This window comes from Calypte anna, chromosome Z, assembly GCF_003957555.1.
Source record: "Calypte anna isolate BGI_N300 chromosome Z, bCalAnn1_v1.p, whole genome shotgun sequence".
Taxonomy (NCBI): Eukaryota; Metazoa; Chordata; class Aves; order Apodiformes; family Trochilidae; genus Calypte; species Calypte anna.
The window spans coordinates 38313434-38339017 of NC_044274.1; the positions used below are offsets into that span (position 1 = coordinate 38313434).

A 25584-nucleotide genomic window follows, 5' to 3' on the forward strand; every position below is an offset into this window, starting at 1 on the left:
ACCTGAAATGACTCTAAACTCAGAAGCTCAGACAGAATTCAGAAGAGCATAATTTGGAGACAGGCCTTTAACTTCAGTCACCATTAGTGTCTCCTTTCCCAGTATTTTCAGCTTGTCTCTGAATGAAAACTAGGGTACAACCCCTAAACTTTACAGGTGTTTGAATTAATATAATACTCAAAGAACACACATTACAAAGCTGCTTGATGCAAGAACAGAAGAGACCCAAGATTTTATTGCATTGTCAGATGTAAGAATTTATTTATGTGATTTATCACATGTTTAAATTTACACAAAAGACAATACTCCACTTTCAGGTCCAATCATCCATCAGTAAGACCTACACCAGAACACTCTCGATACTTCCCAATACACTTCTTACAAGATGGCTTAGCACAGCAGAATGTCATAAATAATGGCCAAATTCAGAGCCCTGAAGGTCACTACCTCATTGGTAGTTCTCTGCTGAGCATGACCCACAGAAAAGTCTTAATACCATTTTGATCCCCAAACACTATCACTATACTGCACTCAAAAGCACTTAAATCACATTGCCTTGCATTAGCAACACCAAATATAATGACTACTAAAGATTTACCACATCTTCCCCTAGCAAAACATCTACATTTTTTTTTTTACATTCTAAGAGAACTGTGCATCAAAACATCTGCAAACGCAATTATCCATTTGGCTTGGTTTTACAATAAAAATAACATCAGTAATCTATTTGCTAATTTACTCTCGTGTTGCACTCCTCCCCCCCCCCCAGCTCTCTTAGGAAACTACACTAGACCAGGCAGTTCAATTGTAGCACTGAGGTAGCACATTTTAACCGAACAGAATAATAGGTCTGCTACTGTGCCTCTTCTCCTTTAAAGCACACAAAAAAAATCCCCAATTTTTCAACTTTTTTGGAGAAGACAGGCTTACAGTTAATTTCAGTCACTCCATTTTGAATTCAAAGCACAAAGCATCCTGAATGGTATTTACATTACACCAGCTAGAATGGATAAGAACACATACAAAAAGAATGAACTATGTCAGTTTTATTACAACTATGGTTACATTTTAGCTCTATGGCACCTATTGTTTCCTGTTATGAAACAAATCTTTAAAGTCTCTGAAATTTAATTTCAAAGACTAGGATCCTGAAAAAGGGCAGTTGTGCCTCAGTTCTACTAAATTATTGTCACACTATCTGAAGAAAGGAGCCAATAACTGCAGCAAAACCAAAAGAAATCAGATGAACCTAATAAAAACATCTACAGGAATTAGCAACATGAATATATTAAAAGAACCAAAGTCAAGGCAAAAGATATAACATGCCTGAATGAACTGAGAGCACTTGCCATCACATAAAAAGTCAGAGCCGAGATCGCTGTAAAAAAAAAAAAAAAAAAAAAAAAAAAAAGTCACTGCAAGAGTAGAAGCTTGGTTTAATTACAAATTATATCTTAGCTCTGGTGTTTTGGCTAAAAGCTTTAGAAGAAAAAGCTGATCAAGCTGTACCCAAGACTGCAGCCTTAACACCCAAACCATTTACTGAAGTGACTTACAAACACCTTTGTATTCAAGGGTGAACAGTAAACAGTGACCCCAAAGAAGTGTAGTATTTTCTGCTCTATATGCCATACTGGTGCATATCACCTTGCTATATGTTGTTGCATAGTGCACAATCCTCACCCAGACCTGAGCTGGATCTCTGAATCCCCTCCTCTCCACCATTCATACAGCAAAGCAATAATTTTACTGCAGTTAAAACTCCTTGAACCAGCTGCACTCACAAATGAAACTGGTTTTTAACACCTTGGAAAGCAGACTGAGAATTTAACTGAGTAGACTTCTAAATAAACCCTCATGAAAACAACAAAACAACTGAGGGAAAACGCCCAAGTTGCAATGACAAATTTAAGCTGTTTACGGAGACTTTAATATTAAACTTTCAAGTAATCCATATGTACTCCAACAGTTGTTATCAAAAATTTAAGGCTTTTATAAACACCCTCCTACATACAAAAGGAGTATTAAACAGAAGGAACTTGTTTACAGTAAATACAAACATCTGAAAAAAATCTCTGAAACCTGTTTATACAAACACTAATAAATTCTTTAATATTTTGTACAACTAGAAGGTGCACAGATTGGCATTCAAGCAGTCAATGCTGGCAAAAATCTGTCAGACAACAACATGATTTACTTGGATAACTTTATAGTTTAAAATGCCATAAATTAAAAAATAAGTTAGTTCACATTTTTCTCAACTTTTATGTACATCTGAGTCTTTAATGTGATCGTGTAGCCTTCTTCAGAAGCTCGAGGTCTTTCCGTCGACTTTTGATTACTCTGGCACAGCCATACTCTTCCAGTTGTAAAGGGATATACTTTTCTATCTGAACAAGCCCATGCTCAGCAGGACTGGTAAACAGCTTAATCCAGGATGGCTTAATGTTTCCTCTAAAGCCCAGAAAGGCCAGGCTTCCTGTGACAAAACCAGCACAGTGTTACCGAACCAGCCAACCCATACAAACACAACACAGTACCAGCTGGGAAGGGAAGGGCACTCCCCTCTGAAATTCTCCACCCCCAGACCATGCAGGAGATTAATCCACTGTCAGCTTCATATGAACCTTGCAAGGAAATATCCATCTGCAATTCCCTTTTCCATAAATTCAGTATTAAATACTCTGAAATCTTAATCTGAAGACTGAGTTACCAGGACAGTTATAAAACCTGCTTTTTCAGAAGTTGTGTCAGGGCCCTGAGCAGACAATAGCTACCCCATGTGGCCTATAAAGTGACCATCCCTCAAAATACCAACAGCTTCTCATGACTACCTTCAGATTTTGTTAGGACAGGAAATCGTAGCCTGGAACAGGGGACTGTTCACAAATAGATTCACTGGGTGAGGCACAAAATACAGGCTTTGAGAAAAAAGCCTAGGGGGCTCGTTTTCTGTAATCCACAGGCACTATGAACTACTATTCACTTCTCTGCTTGCAACAAGCTCTATACAACACCCTCCCTTTGGGACAACATGAGGGTTTTCTACCCCATCTGCTCAAGGGCTGCCCACCCCTGTTCTCAAGAAGAGCTGAAATGCAGCTGGTCACACCAGTGCAAACTGGCAACCATTCTCCACCAGCTGCATCCTTTCCACATCCTGTGAGAAACCCACTCATGCCAACACAAACACAAAGGAACATGCAAAATTTCCACCAACCATTGCTCTGAAGATAAGGTGGTTTGGACGTCCCCAGGGACATTAAGGCTTCTGATAAGCTATTAGGAATTGCTACATCACCTCTTGTGCTCAGTAGAACAATAGACCTGCAGCAGAAACAGTGCAGACATGGCAGCTGTTACAAACACAAAGTTTTCTTAATATTCTGCTATGTGTTTCTACAGCTAGCTGGCTGCATAAACCCACTTGCTGAAGAGTACTTATGCTATGTCATTTCATGACAGGGAAATAGTCAACCCTCTCTGAAAACAGTATGCAAAAAAGCAACCATCTCAAATTAATTTTTTAACTGACTTTTAACTTCAAAATCTTAGGAAAGTTAAGTATAGTTAAATATTTTGTATTTATAAAATCAAGTTTAGATACTGATCTCAAATTAAAATGCAGATTTTTCTGACACTAACTTTTTCCCTTGTTTTGTTTGGTTTCATTGCTCCTGCACAGACTCCATTATTTAAATCCTTGTAAGAGAGGAATGCTACAGCTTACATACATACTGCAAATAAATGGTCATAATACATACCTTTGTGGAATTCCAGATTTTAAATACCCATCTACACGCTTAATGTCTACTCCAGAAAATAATTTGTTTCCTGAAACTGTGCCAATGCAGGCATCAACTGTAACAATAAGTATACCATCATCCTTGAAGGAAAACATAGTGTCATTGACCTGAATGGGAGGACAAAAGGAAAAAAGCATTTTTTCTTCTTCAAGTTAATCTCAATTCACAGAATAATAGAATGTTGAACGAACCTCAAAAAATCATCTGGTCCAATACCCCCACCAGAGCAGGGTCACCTACAGGAGGTTGGACAGGAACACATCCAGGTGGGTTCTCAATGTCTCCAGGGAAGGAGACTCCACAATCTCCCTGGGCAGCCTGTTTCAGTGCTCTGTCACCCTGACAGTGAAAAAGTTTTTCCTTATGTTTACGTGGAATCTCCTATGGTCCAGCTTGCACCCACTATCCCTTGTCCTATCACTGGACATCACTCAGAAGAGCTTGGCTCCATCCTCCTGCCATTTTCCCTTTATATATTTATAAAAATTCATGAGATTGCCCATTAGTCTCCTCCAAGCTAAAGAGACCTGGCTCCCTCAACCTTTCCTCATAAGGGAGATGTTCCAGTCTCTTAATTATCATTCAACAGTGACACTACTGGATTCAGTGTAAATTTTCACCTAGTTATGCACCGTGGTGTACTAGTTTCCTTACAAATACTTGCTTCCCCCTAGAAGTTTCTCGTGGCGCAGCTGGTTAAAACCCAGTACTGCAATGCCGAAGGCGCCGGGTTCGACACTCCACAGAGAGCCTCACCTTGGAGGCGATGAGCGCTAGTGGCGCAATAAAGGTAATACAGTGTTCGGGAGTGAGCTAGTCTGTGGCTGTGAGTTTCACCTTTTATTGGCCCCCTGGTCTTGCACATACTCAATAAGGGGCCTGCCCTGATTGGGCACAGGTGGATTTGATACCGGCTCACACCCACTTCTCGGTAATCAGAGGGGTCTGATTGCTTTGTTCCACTACAGCTTTTCATTTTCCCTCTTGAGGAGAGGCTTTCAGTGGGATGTCTGAAGTTGCATGGGAGCCTTCAGTTCCTGGCTTCTACAGGGAGATCATACCTTGCAGGTGACTTACTTCTTCCCTCAGTTGCCACTCAGGAAGACAGAATGCAGACACTGAATCAGCTGGACTTCTTGGCAATAGGAGTACAGTTAATCCATCTCTGCAGCAGCCCAGTTTCTTCCTGAGGATTGCTCTTACTTCTCTGGATCTAGCACACACATTCCCATAGCATCTGCAGCTGCTAAGGTTACTCTGCTCAGGTGCCATTTGCCTAAGTAACTCATGAATTTTACTGCTGCAACCAAGCTAATGCACTGATGTTGCAGAAGGTAAGCCACGCACAGACTTGAACCTCTGTGCTGTGAGGATGTCTGCAAATGCTGTTTCAGCACCACGTGTAAGTGTCCTCCAGTATTCAAATAGAAGACTAAGTAAACTACCTTTTATCACATCGCTAGGCTTCCAGGAACCACATCAGAACACAGACTAATCTGTGCATTCTTTAGTAATTGCTATTTTGGAGAAGTTTAGAAAACTTTAATGGCTTGAATGACTCACATACCATTAACTCACTGATCTGTTAGTACAAAACCAACTTCAACAACATGGATTTAAGTAGCAGTAGTTTGTTTTCTTGAAAAGCAACCATCAATAAATGTATATTCATCCAAATCTCAGAATTAATCTGAAGCTTTCAAAATCCCCTTACTGGTGTATTTTTTTTTCTCTGCTAGAAAGGATTCAAATGCAGAATGGAGCTCTGTAGACTCACTTTGAGGTTAAAACACCAGCTTTTTGACTGTTTGGCTTTTAAACAGTGAACCAATGTTCTTCACTCAAGGGAAGAAAAGTGAGGTCACCATTATGTGGTGCTGTACAACTGCTGTTAGAAGAAAACCACGAAAATACTTACAGAAATAAATGCTTGCTGACCTCTGCCTATTTCTTTTTTACCAGATGAATTAATCTGCACAAGGAGGTAGTTTTTGTGAGGATCACTGTTGAATACCATCTGGATAGCAAATGCAAGATGTTAAGTACATAGATTCACATGTCTTCAAAACTTTATCATGTCATACAATTTACAACATGCTCCAAAGCAAATGCATCCATTTGTCAATGGCACTATTTATGGTAGCAGCAATGCTAATAAATTTCATGATGTATGGTGCCATTTTATTCCTTACTTTCACTATTTTTGCCAGCTTATATACCTAAAACATAATGCAATTTTCAAGTTCATGCTAATAGGCAAAGATCAAAAAAAGTAGAGAAGGCTGGACAGCAGCATACAGACCTCTTCAGCAAAGCTATACTACATGGAATAGAGACAATCCTGTAGTACAAAACATCAGATCTACCTATGTCCCTCCTCTGTAGCACTCAAAAGTGAGAGGTGAAGCAGTGTTTGGCAAAGAACAGAACCTGAAATCGTTGTGTTACAAAGTGACTCCACACTTTCTAGCATAACGGAGATGAAGAATGATCATCAAAAACTGGCAAATGAAGTATTTTGTAGTGAAAGCCTAATATTCTGCTTTAAAAAGAGCAGACAGCAACACCAGCTATACAGCTTATGAAAGTTTTTTCTTTTTTTGTTTTACCTGAGTTGTGCCACATTTTGTGCATGGTACAGTAGTTTTTGATGGCATCTGCTTTATGACAGTTGGTCCTTTGTAGTACTTCGAGTAAGCTTTTGTCATGCAGTTACTGATCCCTTTTGCTGAATCTTTGGTCACAATCTTGATCCTTTCACATCCCTGAGATGAGCAATAACTGTGACCATCCCTGTTATATTTGGCTTGAAGAAATAAAAACAGTAACCTACACAAAAGGGGAAAAAAGAATCATATTAATTGCCATTTATGTTACACCTTAACAGCTACATTTCATTATTTTTGGAAGCACAAAACCTAAAGTATTCAGGTCTGCACACTGTTCAAACTTTTTCAAAGTATTTACAGTTTACTAGAATTAAAGTCTCTATCGACATATCTGAAACTCACAATTAAAGGAGTCATCTTTACAAATGCATATGCCTTAAAAACAAGAGCAACTCATCAAAACATTGGCTTGCAGAAAATAAATTACAAAAAGCAGAGCATAAATGTTTTCTTTGATCATAGATCTTTGCAGAAACCCATTAATAATTGTTTCGATATTCAGTTCCACCCGCCATCACTGAACAACATAAATACACTGTTGCAAATATCTGGAAATGCAATTTAGAAGGTAATAGCCATTAAGATTTGAAGCACAGAGAGACTAGTAATTCTTCAATTACATATTTGACTATCATTGTAGCTCTTAGACAAAAGAAATGTAAATGTCTTTTCAAAAGCAACATTAATCTGCATATTTAACACAAAGTAGAAGATAAGGGAACAAAATAGAGATGAGAAAAAATTACAGATTAAAAATCAACATTTGCAAAACACCCAAGTAATATATTTAGGACTCATTTTATTCAAAGTTAAGCGTATGTTAACCATCTCAGAGGGATCTCAGTGGCCTCTGCCAGAAGTACATTTGAGACTAGGACTTTTAAAGGCTGAGAACAGACTAGAATTTTCAGAAATATGCTCTTAAGATGTTCTGGGAACAGAAAAACTCTTGAAATTTCTAGAATTTTATGAAGGTGGCACAGATTTTCTTTGAGGACTTAGAAGGTACTTCCTGTAAGACATTGCTCTGCAGCATACCAGATACCACTTTTTCCAAAGGTATGGGGTATGAATTATCTGTGGCAACTGTGATGGTCTTGGAAAAGTACCTCAGTAACATTCATTGTGTTTTGGAGATTCAAAAATCACACGAAGTCTTCTTTCAAATAGACTTTGGTCACAACAGCCGTGTACCCAGGTAGCCAGAAAGGCCAACAGTATGGTGGGTTGGATCAGGAATAGTGTGACCAGCAGGAGAAGGGAAGTGATGGTGCCCCAGTACTCAGCACTGGTGAGGCTGCACCTCGAGTGCTGTGCTCAGTTCTGGGCATCTTCCTGCGAGAAAGACATTAAGGTGCTGGAGAGAAGGGCAGTCAAGCTCATGAAGAGCCTGGAGACTAAGTTCTCTGAGGATAGGCTGGAAATATTTAGCCTGGAGAAGAAGAGACTGAAGGGAGCCCCTATTGCTCTCTACAACTGCCTGAAAAGAGGTTGCAGGGAGGTGGGTGCTGGCCTCTTCTCTCAAGTGAAGAATCATAGGACTAGAGGAAATGGCCTGAAGTTTCACTAGGGGAGGTTTAGACTAGATATGAGGAAAAATTTCTTCACTGAGAGAGTAGCCAGGCACTGTAATGGGCTGCCCACGGAGGTGATGGAGTCACCATCCCTGGAGGTATTTACAAACCATGTAGATGAAGCACTTCAGGACATGCTCTAGTGGATGATACAGATAATGAATGATATATGTATTTTATACAGGAGCAATAGTGACAGTTTGGATGCAGTGATCTGAGGGGTCCTTTTTCCAATTGTGGCAATTATGTGATCTTTCCTCTTGTGCATTTGTTTTAATCTATTGCTTTTAACACAGTCAACCTGGACATTAAGGTTGAACAAATCTCCCAGTAGGGTCAAGTTACAAGGAGTTACCCAGTACTGTTGTCAAAGTAAAACTTCTTGTCTGATTGATTCTTTTCGAGCTCCATCATTGAAGATACTGGCATGTAGCGCTCTACCTTGCTTGACAGAGCAGATGACCGCCTTTGGAAGGTTTCCAGTACTATAACAAAATCTGTATTTGGTTGATAACAAAGGCCAACACGAATCCAGTCATTCCTGAAATAAAAAAAAATGTATGATTTGCTGTAGCAACAGTTTAGATGACAATACACAGCAAAAAGATGATTCAAAAAACACGTAACAGGAACACCAAAAACTCCAAAACTGAAAGCAAAATGTCTTTCTTATCCTCTCCAAACAGCATTTCATTAAATGTTATAGGAACTTTGATAATGTCAGGATATATTTTATTTCATTCTTCAGACTTTTAGTAAGCTTATCTGTCAAAAAAATGAAGTATGCTAAACTATTCAACTCCAGTTCTGCTCAACTTCACTATTTGCGTATTTTCTTCTCTAAAGGATATTCCTTATAAACACTGTACTGCACAAAAGTTTAACTTTAGGTGAAGGTCTATTGCTTGATCTCTTTATTTTCATACTTCAGTATTTGTACTTACAGAAAAAAAAACACAAACCCAAAACCAAGTCTTACTGATGGTTGCAAACTCACACAAATGTTAATTCTGTGTGACATTACTTCAGTATTGCCTTATAGATCAACAACATGAAAGAAAATAAACGTACTTGTTGAAGTTAATGAGATACAGATAGGTGACATTTGGAGCTTTTCCATTCCAATGTATTGTGTAGCCCTTTTGGAGCATCACTACGGGCTGATACTGTTGAAAGGCAGCTCTCTGATTAATACCTCGAAGAACCATGGGATTGGCTGGGTACTCATCTCGTACGATAGTCATGGAAAGATTCTGTCCATTCCAGGTTTGGACATAAACCTGTATGATATTGAGGAGGATGAAAAGAAAGAGGAAAGATTTGGATACTATGCAAAAGGAAATGAAATAGTGATGAATATTCAGTACATTATTAGCCAAACCACAGCCATCTTATGTTCTGAAATACCCAATACACCAGTATCTTCTGAAGGAGAGCCACATTTGTAAATCATTGTAGATTTTGTGCATTTTACAAACCAAAAAAAGGGGAGGAAGGGGAAAAACATATACAAAGAGAATCAGCTATGGTTCTTGGCCAAATTCATAAAGAACAGGAACTAGAACAGGAATCAAATCTTTGTGAAAATTGTATTCAGATGGTGGTATCTAACATTTCCTATTTAAAAGGGAAAAAAAAAGCGCCCTTTAAAACCCACTCTGTGAAAAAACTAAGAACTGTATCATCAATACAAAAAATATTTTATCAAAGAGGGCTGCAATATAGAATTTCTGGCATGCATATGTGTTTGGTTTTACCATACAGCATCCAATGCTGTTCTCCCAGTTTGCATGCTGAAGGGAACACAACATACATACACAACTGGATGAAAAGGGCAATATGCATAAAAGTATTTCTAAACCAAAGAATTTTTGAAGTACAGAAACAGGTCAATTTTGTAGTTCATACTGCCCCTGACTCCACACATTGTTCATATTGTAGTTCTGCCGCAAAAAGAAAGCTACAAGAACACTAGCCTGTGCATAGGTTCCACTGCAAACCACTCCACTCCATTCTGTAATATTAATGCATTTGGGGTGTTGAATCAAATAGTTATCAATTCTGCCCACATAGGTATCCTTGTAGTCAGTCACTGAACCATCTAGATCATGGAATATTGAGTTCTTGTCCCCATCCAGATCTCCTTCTTCAAACCAGGGACCAGGTTTTCCAAAGAAGGCTTTCAAAGAAACCTGACAAAAACAAAACGTCTTTTCAAACCATGGGCATTCCACAAAATTGATTAAAAACTTTATGGCAAGGACAGTGGAATCTTGCAAAACAGACAATTTTTATATATAAGGCTCAGGCCAGCTCTTGCTTCTGATCAGTGTTAGTATTTACAACTGCAAATTCACTACTAAGGACAGGCCAAACCTTACACAAATCTGCTTTCAGCTTTACCATTAGCCATAAGAGAGATCATTATTGCAACATAGCCTAAATCTCTCATTTTTGCTCCAAAGACAGAGGATACATCTTAGGTGACTTCAAACCAAGACAGTAAATCTGAAGTAGGGATGTACAGAAAACGACATGACATGGGGTCCTTGGACATTTATTTTAAATACAGCAAAGAGAAACAAAAACTTGCAAGAACAGAAGAAAACTTGTAACAAACTTACATTTGGACCAAACTTCACATGAGAAATGTTGTTTTTTGGTGTCATCTGCCATGGATTTTTCATCAAGAATCCAACTGCGCTTGTAAATCTGTCTGGAGTTGGCACAAAATTTTTGAATGTGCACTTGGTAAGGTGAATAGGTCCGTCATAAATTTGAAAGCCTCTGATTGGAAATGTTCTGTTAATGCAAGCAAATATTTATAGCATCCTATAATAAAAACCATGATAATTCTGAAGTTCTGTCATAATATATTTCCTGTCCAATGAATCAGGAAAGCAACGCTAGGAGAATGACTTTCAGGTTAGATCTTAGTTAAGAAAACGTTGCTTCTGCACCTATCTAATGAGTCAAAAAATACCACACTCTTTTGAATTTTCCTGTTAGATGACCTTCTTCTGTCCATTCACAAATGTACCCCTATCCCAATATGAAAAATACAGCAGGAGGGTAATTCAGCCTGCTCTTTAATTGGTCATGGCAACTAGGAGAAATGCCTGTAGATTGAAGGAAAGCAAGTGTCACTTCTAATTTCAAGAAGGAACACACAGGAAACTGCAGGCTTGACCCTCAGCTTGACCCCCAAGGAGGTGATGCAGCAGGTGATCCTGAACAACCTTTAAAGGCACATAAAAGACAACAAAGTCATGAGGACTAATCAGCCTGGGTTCACAAAGGAGAGATTACACTTCACCAACTGGATAAACTTCTCTAAGTACCCATAGCTGAGGGGAAAGCAGTGGACATGTTCTACATTAACTTCAGTATGGCTTTTGAGACTGTGTCACATGATGTCCACATAAAATATGGGCTGCATGAGAGGACAGTGAGGTGGGTTGAAAACTAGATGAACAGTTGGTCCAATAGGGTAGTGGCATGGTCTACCTGAAGACCCGTAACCAGCAGTGCAGCCCAGGGGGCAATACTGGCTCCAATCTTGTTCAGCATTTTCTTTAGTGGTCTAGACAATGAGGCCAAGTATAGTCTCTGCAATTTTGCAGGGACCTATAAATGCCTCTGAATGGCTACACAGCAAAAAAAATAGGATGGCCTAGGCTTACCTCACCCTTCTTCACTATTCCATGGCAAAAGTAGGACTTGGCACTATGTTAAAAAAGCATCACAGCAAGCCAAAGATAAAAGGATCTAGTCTCTGGTCCTAAACTGACCCTTGAAATTATTTCACCTAAAAGCTTTTTCTTCCTCTGTTCCAGGCCCAAATGTTGTGCTAGAGTAAGATTTTGCTTAAGTAGGATAACTTAAATTGCTATGAAAAAACAGAGACCTATGGTAGCATCAGATGAAAACTGACACAGGAGAATGGTGAATGTGACACAGCAGCACATGGTATTAAATGTCATCATACATAGTCCTAATCTCTCAAAGATTAAGGAAGTTAGTTTGCATCTAACACAGAAAATGATTTTTGTGTCATTTCTACTTCCTTCACTCATAACATACTTACCGATTCCTAGGCAGAGTGCGTGCCTTGTTGTCTATTCCTCCCGTTCCAGCATATTTATTTTGGCCACCTGGAAACCCATAATTCTTGCTCTCACCTATAAACAGTGACTCAGATACCTCCTGGCTGGCACCTTCATCATTTGGGAAGCTCCCATCACTAGCAAAGAAACATCATAGATAAGCTTTTAGCCAAGACTCTATCAGATGAAGAGAGCGAGGCACAGTCCTACTATTACATCATAGCAATCCTGAAGCAGAGCAGTCTAGACTTCATTTACAATACATAGAACAATCATTAACTTTCAAACAAGTCTATTTGAAATGCAGAAAGCTGAACATTAAATTTTCTATCACTCTGTGTAGTGCAGCACTCTCTTTTACAGTCCATTTTTTGTAATCCTAGAATCAGTTTCTCATAACCTAAATGGAAGCAATTTTTGCTTACTACCTAAATTGCTTCATTTTATTCATTTATTTATTTTAATTAGAAAGAGACTCTGTCCCTTCCACATGATGATCCCCCTTCTTTTCCATTTCTTGCTTTCCGCTATTCAGGAAGAAAATCAGAACTGCCTAAGGAATTATACAATACCAAAAATATATGGATAAATGTAACTCTCTTGGTAAAGAGGAAGTAAACTGTGGTGTAAACCAAGCAGAGGTTTAAATAATGTGCAGCCTTTAGCAGCTGTATCATTTTACAGCCTTTTAAAACATCCTCCACACCACTGGTAATAAAACCGGGCCCAAGTGAAGCTAGAGCCTTATGAAAATATACCTACTAATTTTAATAGATTGTTGTGTGTTTTCTAAGATTCTATGCACAAAAAACCCCAGACATAATTATCAAAGTACTCACCTAGCAAATGTCAAACCTATTCCATTGTCTGCAAACCTAAAAGAAAGTTCAAAGCTTCAGTCACGTTTTTGGATTATCCTGTAACAGATTACTGTCAGAGCACATCCTGCTATGCACTAAAGAAAGCCTGATTTCTATTAATGGAATTTAGAAACACCATCCACGTAACTCAAAAAATACTGCCATTTAAAAAACAAACAAGTAATTTTCTATATACTTAAGCAGGAATATAATAGCTTCAGGGAAATCATAGATATCCCAGTATAAATTTACTGTTGCTACCAACTTCTAGATTTCTTTCTACTACATAGATTTTTTTGCCATTTAAGGCAAGCTCTTACCTATTCACATGTAAATTTGTTTCATTTAAAGTATTGGGCTGGTGTGAAGGTGGTTCAAGATATTGAGAAGCCTCTTAAGTTATGCCACAATTTTCTCTTATAACGCTGTTCTAATGCACTTCCATAACCAAAGCTTTGGGGTGCATCATAACATGCACCTGTTTGCTTCTGGATACTTACCCAGAGTTTTGAATGAGGATATCCCCTCCCCTGACCCAGGCCCCATGATCATTGTTTTTGAAAGAGATTAATCTGTCGATCAGGGCAGCAACTCGGGGCTTTTCAGGGTCTGCATCTTGATGAGGTCGAAACCTGGAACAGATAAAAACCCAAATGCACAGTATAAGACTACTGTTTGTTTTTCATGTCGTGTGGCTGAGAGAACCTGAAATACAAACATTTACATGCCTCTGACAGACAGAATCCACTCTCTTCCTGTTTGGAATACAGCAAAAAAAAAGTGAAACAAAAGGCTGGTGCATCTTGAGCTCTCTATTTCTAGAGAAGTGTCTTTAAGGTATAATGAAGCAGAAACATAAAACCTGTCTTTTCCAGTAACAGACTTTGCTCACTTTCCCTAAGTTTCTTCAGATGCACCTCACCTCCTTTTATCCCCTTGCTTTTCCTTTCCACTCTCTTCAAATCACTCCCTTCCCACTTGTATTGCATCATTATGTGAAAGTTTGATGGAGGGGACTAAAGCTCCTTTGAAGGAGCATGTTTAAAACCAGGTCTTCTAAGAGGCAGAAAACTACCAAGAAAGTTGGCAAGAAACAGCCAGCTCCTATAGGCTGTGTGCCTATAGACACACCATGCTTGGTTCTTCACAGAAGGTATGAGCAAATTACAGGAAATTAATATACAGAAACTTACTGTTCAATTAACATTTTTAAGTAATTATATTGTTTTAGAAATGGTTTTCCTCAAGTGAATGTAAGAGCATTCTCAGAACTTTGTGATTTCTGATGTGAAAGCCAATATCCTTTACCTTGCATTGTTGTCCAAACAAAGATATTCTCTGGGATCATCAGCACTAGCATTAGTTGTTTTAACACCCTTATCAATGAACAAACCAGCCTGAAAGAACAAGGAAAGAAAATTGATACTATCCAAAACCAAAGATAAAGTAAACATTTAATTTCTAAAATTTAAACTTGACATTGCATTCAACACATGTATTAGAAACTCCTAGATACTTCAGTTTGATCCTAACAGACTTATTTTCTAAGGCAAAACAAATGTGTCTGCTAAAAAAAAAAAAAAAAAAAAAAAAAAAAGTAATGGAAATTTGAGGGTCTACACTTATTTCCAGATGCTGTCCTGAAAATTATGGAAGCTGATCCTGTGGTGATTTCAAAGTATTACTAATGGGGAAAAAAAAAAATTCCTCAAAAAAGCCCTGCTGTGAAGAATGCTTTGTATTTCATTTTAAACTACCTTCACCACTGAAGCCAATTTTTGCCCAAGAAATCATCAACTTGAAAATCAGTAATCTAATATGAAAGAATTCACTTGAGAAAATGAAAGCAAAAGAAAGCATTTGTGCTATTTAACTTGAACTACAGACATAAATACTTGCAGTGATTTTCACCTCTGATCCAATTACGATTATGACTGTGTACTCCAACAAAAGTAGATCCTCTGACCTGCTAGTGGAATTTGCTCTTTTAACAGGGAATTGTAGCACACAAGTAGCTACAGTTATTTGAAGACAGTACAAGCCATATAGATTAAACACCTTTTTCTTTACAACTTTTGCATTCACTGCATTTTAATTCCAAACTGAAAAAATACCCTACAGTCCCAAACACACTGTAAACAGAACTTCATCAGGTAAACTTCAAACAAACATAAATATTTGAAGCTAGGTGGCTTTGTAAATGTCATTATATTTATAGACACACAGACCAGCTAGATTCCAAACAAAATAATGGATTTAAGGACTTTAACTTCACTTAACTGTATGTGGAAAAGATACTAAAATCCTATTAATAAAAAAACAAAAAATGTGGCTGAGCTCCTGAAGACAGCTTGGAAGCTTAATCTCTTAGTCAGAGACTGTGTCACCATGTGCAAACACCAGAGTTAAACTACATCAGAGACTCAAAAAAACAAGTCACAAATATTTCAGGAAGCTGCTACATGTACTGCAATTTTAATAAACTTGGGAGGGTCAGCTTTCTTGAGAGCAGAAAAAATGCCATCTGTAAGAGAGTAGCATCTGAAACGCTACTTCTTACAAAATTTATTTCATTAGATGTATTGATTGATTTTAATAGTTCATGCCTTATGAGGACATTAAACACAGTGAATATCAAGAATGTGGCACAAAACTATTATATACTAGTCTACAATGCCTTGACAGAATCACGCAGTTCAAACATAGCATAAACACATTACCTAATCAGTTTAGTATGTAAACAGGCAAGTCCTAATGCAGAATAGTTACAAATAAAGAGCTTTTTAAAATGAAATTACCTTAAAATTAGAATGAACTCTGTTGTTATAGAAGATTCCTAGGGGTGTAAGCTCTGACTTGGTTTCGATGCCTAAATTATGAGAATCTCCTGTAGGAATCCTGTGGAACAAATACCATATTCCAGCATCCTGCAAGTAAGAAGAGAATAACATTACGTATAAGTGAGTCTGACACTATCATGCTGATGTATTTAATAATTAAAAAAGTGTCCATTGAGTTGCACTTGAATATTTTAAGTTGGAAAGCAAATAAGAACATAGCCCAAGACAAGATACGCACAACGGAATATATTTTTCAAAATAAAGTCCACAAATAACTGCCCAACGAGAAGGCAGAAGTTTTCAAATAAGGCTATATTCTAGTTAATAACATGGACTGAAAAGTGTTTTGCTTCTCAGTGAAGCCATGTAATATCTCACTGCTAATTTTTCAAACTAACTGTCAGAATTAATGTAATTTTTGCATTTCAATTACATTTCATTAGACACTTAATTTTCCTTTGTTTGGTAGCAAATAGTAAGAGTTACAGTTAAATATTCATGCCCTCTTCTCTCCTTACTCTTACAGTCTGACAAGGGCTTGATCATCTCAGCCATCTCAGATCTCATCAGAAGGTAATGACACAGCCAAAAAAACCCAAGAGCATTTATAAGAAGGGAAAAAAACACATCAAGAAGTCTGGCCACTTCAGAGCACTGTGCCAATAATATGCAGTAATAATTTCAGCATTTAATTTTCTCCACTTGAATATCCTTGGCTCCTAAAGAAGCTGGATTTATCTGCTAGATGAGACTCATAAAAGTTCCCCTTTCAACCACATCTGGGTTTCACAAGAAGTGGCACTGCAACAGCACGTGTGTAGCAGACACCTACAAACATGAAAAATTTTGCCTGACCACGTGCTCTGTGTCCTTATAAAACTAAAACTCATTGCGTAAGGCACAAAGGGTTAATAGGTAGCTGAAGAAACAATGCAAACTGAGGAGTGCTCCATCTCATTAGAAACAGTCATCACCCTCCTGTTCAAGAAACATGGATTAAGTCAATTCACTTCAGCTTCAAAGATTCCATTAATTCCACTCTGAGAATATATTAATTTTTCCAAACAGTCCTGGAAATTCTGCTTCTCAGCAACATATTCCCATCTGTAATGATGACACACTTTGACATTTCTGGTGATTAACAATTCCACAGCAAATGTGGATGTTCCACTAATAAAAAAATACCAAAATCTTACTTCATATATAATTAAGTACAGCTCTGTGCTTCACAGATGTGAGCAATTTTTATCCAAAACACATCCTGATGCTTGGAAAAAATGTTTAATAAACTTAAAAGCTCCTTAAGCATTTGCAACAATCCAGAAAAATGAAAGATGTCTTCTCCCCAGCTCTGTTCCAATAGAGCTCAAAACAAAAGAAACATCTATTGCTGATACATACTTAAAACAGGCTTCATTGTCTAATGAAGGAATTGGAGGGACAACGGAATTATTTTATTTGCTTGTGAATTGTTATACCAGCACTGTGTGGAGTTTGTATCAACACAATTAAAGTATTCTGTTTCTGAAACATAATAAGATGTAGTCATTTTATACTGATGCTTTTACATCCATGCAGGGGAGGTATATCCAAGTACCAAAACTTTGTAACATTCAAAAATGCTTGCTCTGGCCGTGCCCATTGGGTGAAAAAAGGAAGTGACATTTACTGTGATACACTACAGCAGCAAAGAGAGACTTTGCAGGTTTTAAGCAAGACCGAGGAAACTGTTTCCTTCAACTTAGCCTGCAATGCTAGAATAAGGTGAAGGTAAAGAAGATAAAATGGAAAGACATTGCACTGGGAAAAGAATGAAAAACAAACAAACAAACAAAAAACCCCAAACAAACAAGCCCAAAACAAAACAATTAAAACAAAACACAAAAAAACAGGACAGAAAAAGCTGAACAAAATTTTCTAAATTCTAACAATGCTCTAGATATTTCAACTCATTTAAATATTTTAAATAGTTTGTTATGTGTTCTGTGCCTAATAAACTGGCAGACATTCATATTCTACTTCCAGCATAGCAGCTACTGCAGCATCTTTCCTATTTCCATTCCCACTGATGTCTTCAGAAAAATCCACCATGCACACCTCAGCCACTCATCTTATGTAGAAGAGCAGACTCCAGCTCCCTGGTTCACAATATATATACCAAGTAGTTCAGCTTCAATTTGCAAGCAGCAGTGATGACATTTGGATGAATATAAAGTTCACAAGTAAAAACATATCAGCAATCACTGATGGGAAACAAATGACTAACAACTGACAGTGTTTTAGCTGTTTCTTACACCATCAAAATTTTTTGTAGTAATTTTTCATTCCAGTGACTACAGCTATGATGACAAATCTTGCAGAAAAGTCACACAGTAAATTCATGACAAATTACAGAAAATACAGAAGTCTTAATATGAAAAGTACTAGTTCTCTGGAAATAAAAGGATTTATTTCCACATACACACATTGACACTATTGTCATGTTTATTATCTACAAAGAGGAAGTGATCTCCATTCCAGCAACAAAGAAATAAGATTTTTAGCATCTCTTAATCGCACACCTAGAACATAAACTTGCAATGCCAATAGGCAGCCAAAAGTAAAAAGAACATATCCATATATATATACAAAAGAAAAATGTTATTTTTGGAAGTGTAAATTAATATTTTTTGTTCAAATACATTCATACAACTCACCTGTGAACCTGCTGCTGCATTATTTATAAGATGATTGTTGGGATGAGAAATCCAGAATGTCGACACTGCCCTGAAATATTATTAAAAAAGAAGGTATTATGGAAAAGCTCTAGCTCCTACAGAAATATCTCCCTTTCATAACAAGAACATGAGAAAAAGCTAAACTGATGACTGATGTCTCTTCACATATAAAATATAATAACTCTCTACATATTTAGAAATAAAATATGCTTCTTTCTCAGTCCAATGTTGTATTTTATTTAATGTTGTACAGATAGCCTGTGCAATGATAAAATGTTTTATTAAGCTTCTACAAGAGATGAGTAGTAAACAGAAAAATTAGCAGTGATAATTTGAAAATGTACATGCCTTTACACAGATGTGGCCTTAGAAGTCTATCAAGTTAAGTACTGCAAGAAACAACAATCATCCTACGAAACAACTTGTGTCTTCTCTAAGTGAACACTAAGTACTAATTTCTTAACTTTTGTTTAATACCATTGCTATCTGAACTACATTTAAGGCATCTGAAGTTGTTAAATTATACATTAAAACATTCCCATCTGTATGTTGTCAAGACATCAGTAACAGTTTAATTGCTGCAGATGGTTTGATTTTACTTCTCCACCATGAAATACTCACATGCAGTCTGTGGCTGGCACTGGGATATAACTTCCATACACTTTATCCCTAATACCAACACACATGCTGCTGTTTCTATCTGTAGGAAGAAGAGTGCCTGGTTTTGTGACTAGCCCAAGGTTGTGGAACAAAGTATTCCTCTGCTCAATGCCATCTTCTATGAAGAAACAGTGACCTAGTGTGTCATAGCCAATGGTGTCCTTTATCTGCAGAAATACAAGTTAATTATGTCAGTACCAATAGCATTTACTGAGATTTATTTGACAAGTACCATTTAGTTTTACTATCTTGGCACAGCTGCCGAGTGAAAGTTCAGTATCAACAGCTCAGATGATTCAAGCATACAGTTTAATTTATCTCTTAAAAACAGACTACTATGTTGAGAGAGCTTAGCTGCCTGGAAGGATCTGAAAAAACAGAATGGTGAGAACAGTTAAAAGTGAGTTACAGCTTGCACTTGTTCATTTATGTGTTGCAGTTAAAAACACTGCTAAACATTAAATTTGAAGGGAGGGGACTATTTTTGCTCTAAATGCTCTTTAAAACATTTATTTCAAACACAGTATATTTTACTCTTCTTGCACCTACCAACAAGCCATTAGTTCCGTGAACAGTCACACATCTGGAAAAACAGTGATGAATGGAAAGACCTTCCAGGTAGGTCTTAAAAGCATAACCTCCTTTTTCATCCACATCCCCACAAAGGTGAAAGTGAACAGGGTAACTTCCAATCTGCTGCTGGCCCATTTGCTTCATTTCCACATAGGACAGATGAACAGATGTAAAATTCTTCAAAATCTGGAGAAACAACGGTTGGAACAATGGTTACTGTCTGTCTGTATATACTGCCTTACAAAACACAACCCATTATCAGTAAATGCGAAAACTAAATCTCCATGTGGCTAAAACTGAGCAATTTTCCCCAGACATGTTGCCACAATGAACTGTGTGGTCTTTACGAGCTGGTGTATTAAATATTCTTTCAGTACATATAGTCACATACTGTCCAAATACACTGAAGTCACCCACATCAGCGGCACTTTGTACTGAAGCTGTACCAGTGCAGCCAGCTGGGACAGGCTTAGTTGAATAAAATCCCAGAATCACAGATTTAAAGTTGAGATACCTAGTTCACTCACTAGCACAGGGTCAGATTAAAGACAGATACTCAGACCTCTGCCTGATGAGTATCTCCAGCCACAGAGATGTTCTTATCATGTCAACCGCTTTTCTTCTGAAGAAGAAGAATTTGACTTGGTGAAAGTGGTCCCATTGCCACTTGTGCTATCATAGTGCACCTCCAAATATTGCTCTGGCCTCTCTGATCTCTCCCCAGTGCAGGAAGACAGCAATAAGAGCCCTCCTCTCCTTCCCCACACCAAACAAGACTTGCTCTCTCAGGTTCTCACTCATCATCGTGTACTCCTACATACCACCTTCACTGGACACATCCAAGTGCATCTACAGCTTCTTTGCAATGGGAACCTATAACTGCACACAACACTCCAGAGGAATGTCACCTTCAGAAATCACCTTCAGAATCATACAGTTTCATAGTACTACTACCCAATACATAACAAAGTAATTGGAATATACCAGTAGTGCAGGAAATGAAAACCTGCTACAAAAAATAGAAACTAAGTGCAACAGCAAAACTGCAAAGAGCAAAGCTTACGGAAAAAAACCTTTTGGTTACTTCATCAACTTACCTGAACTGGGCATTTATAAAAAATAACCATTTTCATATGTGTTTGGCCCTCTAGGGAAATTAATATTATGGAGGTTTTTCATCCTCGTTCTCTAATTGCACTCCTAAGGTTTGTTTGTCTGAAATGCGGAGCAATAGTCATAAACAGGCATCCATGAGATACCCTACTCTTAACATTTAAAAGTACAAATGCAGCTGGAAATCTACAAACCGAGGCATCTCCTCACTGCCACTAAGCCTCCCTTATGCTACTGTCCCAGTGACCAGCTGAAAATCCATGATGATCAAAATCCCGAGGCCATGAACATTTGCTAATGCCTACACCCCATCTGCTTGAGCATGCACGGTCACAGTAAGCTGAAAATGCTTTTAGTGCTGAAGTCTAGGTTTGGCAGCAGACTCCCAGCTGCTCTGAAGAGCCTCCTGGGAACAGTTCAGCCACTTTGATGACTCAAAATGTTTGCTTTCTGTTCTATCTTCCAGACATCTGAGGGGTCTGCTGTATTTGAGTTACATTGTGGCAATCAAGGTCATGCTTGCAAGATTCACAGCTTGTCATTATCTTCTTTTATTACATTATCTCAAACACAAAAGAGTGTCTTGAACCCACCTATTTCTGTTAAAGAAAACAAAAGCTGCCACGCAGTAGGGGAAGGGCGTATTTTATTTCCTACCATTATGTTCACTGCTATAAAATCTGCATTCAAATGTATTAGAAAGTGAGATTTAAGCTATGACCAGCAAATAATGAGTGCAAATATATTTGCATTTAAAATACAAGGCCTCAAACTCTTCCATCAAGCTGATACACTGCTGCTCAATCCTTTCATCTAAAAACTTAAGCGAATAACTGTTTTATTAGTAGTTTCTATTATGCTACCTCCCCTCAGTTTTCTTTATAATAAAAGAAATTAGAAGCCATTTCCTTCATATAAATTTAGTACTTGCATCATAAAAAAAACCAAAAAACAAAAAAACAAGACCAAACACTACAGTCAAACTTGGTTTCTTTCCTCTCCATCCCTCTCTGGTGCCCAATTTCAGATAAGGCAGGTCTCTAGGATTCAGTGCTGGTGACTTGGGGAGGGAGAAAGGCAGAGAAAGGATGGAGGACAGAGAAGACTCAACTTTATTCTGCAATATTACAGGATGCACTTGCATGTACATCACTTGCAATGTCTAATCCCTGCCATAAAATCTGGCAGTATATGCTGGGCACTTTTACAATGTCTCATGCATTGATATCCCTTCCTCCAGTTCCTGCAGACTAAGCCTTAGTGAGTTAAATCTAATTTTGGGAAATTTAAGAATGACAAGACACTTCTACAGAAAGTAACTCTATGAATCAATGTAAAAACATATTTCAAATCACCCAATTACTTTCTTTGTCCTCAATGTGCCTTTACATGACAGAAAACCACTTTAAAATGTTTTTCAGACCTTGATATGTCCACCAAATGTATCATAATTGAAGAACTGACACTCCTTTCCTTGATAGCAGATATTTTCTGTCTCCCCGTTGATCAAGATATTCCGAGTAAGAACTCCAACTTCTGCCCTCATGTCCACTCCATCAATAATTTCTCCTATATGCGGAAATTGAGGATTTTCTGCACAAAAACAGTTTTGAAAGGAAAAGGGTTGTCATTAATTAAAACCTAAATTGATTTTTGTTCTGGTTTGGGCCAGGATAAAGGACAATTTTATATAAAGCTAGCTAATTTTATCAATGAAATTCATGCATTCTGATAACACACTGTTCTCTTTTCAGCTTTTCTTATACTGAGGCACATAAACACACAGGTGTTAGACAATAAACATTAACCCAGCTAACATCAAGTAAATATCCCCCTTCCAGACTGCAGTTAACTGAGTGATAGTTAAGCACCTTGGCTGATGATGAATCAAGTCATGGATGCTGCTCCATGTTTCCTTCCAAAACAAAGTGCTGTCTATGCAATTTTCATTTTAGTAAGATAACTAATCCCAAGCAAATCCAAACATCTATTTGCAAGTGCATCTTCATGCAAGTCCAATAGTTGGTGAACAGAATGTATAAAAAACAAAGTTTAAATGAATCCGATGTATTTAGAAAACTTAATGAAACATAGATGCAGATAGGCTTTATAGGGAAGTAAGAAAAATTGAGAACAGAAAATGAGGTGACAACACCTTTAGAAAAGTCTGTATTCCCTCTCTGGATTTGATTTCCTATCTAAATTTGATGTTTCCTAGATAGCTATTCTGAGGACACAAACTAAAATCAGGGAAAACAAGACACTCTGGTTTTACACGGTTCTTCTAAATAAATAATTAATTTCTTATTTGTCTACACCAACTGAAAAAATTATCTGGTCCTGTAACACTAAAAAACATATTTAAGTGTTTCATTTTTTTAACCCTTTGGTTTTTTTTCATCTAATGATTCCTCAAACAGAGACTGTGCTTATACCTTCATAGCTTATGAAAAGACACAAGACTAAACTGGTTATTACCACACCATGAAGCAGAAGCAAGAGTGGTATTTGTTCTGTACCAGCTGTCTAGGATTTAATAACGCAATAGATGTCTGTAAATGGGACTGCATTCCTCTCCTTGAAGGCTTACCTATTGTTTGTTAGCACACATAAATTAGGTGAAGAAAAAGCAGCCAGGCTCCCCACAAAACTCTAGTTTTTCTGCTACAAAGGGTTCAAAACAGCCAAAAACTTAGCAAAAATAAAAAATTGAAAAGATGAGTGTGTTCTTCAGCATATCAAGTTTGTCATTCCACAAAAAATACATTCTTTGTGGAACAAATACATAAAGTGGCTTGGGATTTTTTTAAACAGCATCTGTTACAGTGACAAAGGAAACTTGATACTGGAGGTGAAAAAAAAAACACCACAACAACCCACAAAGATGGTTCAGTTCACCTCCTCTAACAGCTTTTAAATAGCTATAAATTGATCAGATGGCATATATTTTTTTAAGAAATTATTTTCTTATTTTATACCATACTTTAAATATTGTAAAAAATATTTTTAAAAGCTTTTAAATAAAAAATAGCTGCTTTTTCAAAGTACATGATTTTCCAGATGAAACAGAGTTTGCACACACACTATTCTGTGGTAACAAAAACCTTCTTTAACTTTGTACTGAAGCCTTCAAAGGTAAGCTTATACAGTAAAATACTTTGCTAAGTAACACACACTATGTGGGATACCTCAGAACAAATCCCAGGAAGTGCTATGCTCAAATGCACTAAGCCAGATCTTCACACACCCTGGTGTTCACCAGTGTATAATAAGGTGAGCTTAAATAAGATTTTTCCAACTCTGTCTCTTCACAATGCAGTAAAACACATGAGACCCATGCTAACAAATGCTGCGGGATGCAAGCTGCATTGCAAAGTGGCAGACACTGGCAGTCCCTTAAGACACAGGGGAACAGGGAAGTTTCGTGGTGTTCACAGAGAACATCTCAGAATGGAGAAAGAAGAGCAGTTTGAAGGCAAGGAAGTTACACCATACAGAGGTGAATGGGACAAAACAACCCCATCCTGAAGAGCACTGACTGGATGCTGCAGACTAGCACTGAAAAACGATGCTGCAGCCCAGCAGAAGGGAGCAAGAGGGGAAGGTCAAGACATGAGGCTGGTAGACAACCAGGGAAGGTGCTGGCACAGGGTAGCAGAGGGAAAACAAATGCCAGCAGAGCAGGGCAGCCAGTCTCTGGGGAGGCTCTGGTCAAGTCAGGCAGCATGACTCAGATAATAAAAAAGGAAATGCTCAACAATTTGCATGACCGTTTTGCACGCATCACGCCCAAAGGAAAAACAGATTGCAACTACTGAGGGATATCCTGTGTGAGCAGAGGCTTGGAAGTGCCACTTACTTCATAACCATGTTGGTGGGGGATGAAAAGGGAACTGACAGGGAAAATAAAAAAAAAAGGCTGGTTCAAAGACTGCAAATTTTTTTCCTACTTTCTTAGTAACAAAAAAAATTATAATGGTAACACTTAAAAAGATGGGAAGGGCACTAAAGGCAAAGGAAACAGTAACAACCACAACAGCCATTCAAGCACATACAGAAAGAACCAGTGAAAGGACATAAATGAGCCAAAATAGGAAAACAAGCATAATCCTCTTGGAGGAAAGCTAAAGCTCTCAATAACCTTGAGAAGAAAGGAGAAAGAAATGTTAGTGTGGTAAGGTGTGAGGCAGACCTGACACTACACAAAGTAATTTTATAGCAAGGAGAAGTACATATTCCTTTTTACAGCAATGAGGAAAACCAGGTAAGTGAACAGGCTCTTCCTTACAGCTCCTGCTGAAGAGGATAGTCTGGGATGTGATACTATCAACACGTACTTCACATATATCTTCAAGCAGTGACTGCTCTCATACCTTTAACTTTGACCTGATGGTTGGTGCACTCTGGGCATGGAAGGAGGGTGAATTCCTCTGTCTGATACATTGAATAGTCTGTGCTTGCAACCACAATCTGGTCTCCAGGCTCCCAACTACTAACATCATCCAGAAGATTCAGTATCACTCCACCTACAGATTCCACCTGGAAGCCTGAAATTGGGACACCTAATTAAAAAAACAAAATCATAACTTAGAGCAGCACTCACGAATTTAAACTGCAACCAACAATTCTAGCAAAAAAAGCATATATACAGTATTTTTTACTTCTT

The 25584-nt window shown here is 37.8% G+C and overlaps 1 protein-coding gene across 1 annotated transcript in view; it reads right to left on the minus strand.

The window, feature by feature from the left end:
- Positions 1 to 203: 203 nt before the first annotated feature.
- CEMIP2 (cell migration inducing hyaluronidase 2) overlaps positions 204 to 25584 on the minus strand; it is a 48240-nt gene continuing 22859 nt past the window's right edge. Inside the window, exons 6-24 of the mRNA XM_008505856.2 lie at positions 25292 to 25480; positions 22342 to 22511; positions 19782 to 19991; positions 19194 to 19399; positions 18552 to 18621; positions 15814 to 15942; positions 14324 to 14412; positions 13516 to 13647; positions 12995 to 13030; positions 12137 to 12292; positions 10674 to 10851; positions 10026 to 10241; positions 9121 to 9329; positions 8405 to 8590; positions 6416 to 6635; positions 5725 to 5823; positions 3765 to 3913; positions 3221 to 3327; positions 204 to 2479 (exon numbers count right to left, since the gene is read on the minus strand). Coding sequence (XP_008504078.1) covers positions 2283 to 2479; positions 3221 to 3327; positions 3765 to 3913; positions 5725 to 5823; positions 6416 to 6635; positions 8405 to 8590; positions 9121 to 9329; positions 10026 to 10241; positions 10674 to 10851; positions 12137 to 12292; positions 12995 to 13030; positions 13516 to 13647; positions 14324 to 14412; positions 15814 to 15942; positions 18552 to 18621; positions 19194 to 19399; positions 19782 to 19991; positions 22342 to 22511; positions 25292 to 25480 — 2948 coding nt within the window. The 3' untranslated portion in view covers positions 204 to 2282. The remainder of the gene's footprint in view (positions 2480 to 3220; positions 3328 to 3764; positions 3914 to 5724; positions 5824 to 6415; positions 6636 to 8404; positions 8591 to 9120; positions 9330 to 10025; positions 10242 to 10673; positions 10852 to 12136; positions 12293 to 12994; positions 13031 to 13515; positions 13648 to 14323; positions 14413 to 15813; positions 15943 to 18551; positions 18622 to 19193; positions 19400 to 19781; positions 19992 to 22341; positions 22512 to 25291; positions 25481 to 25584) is intronic.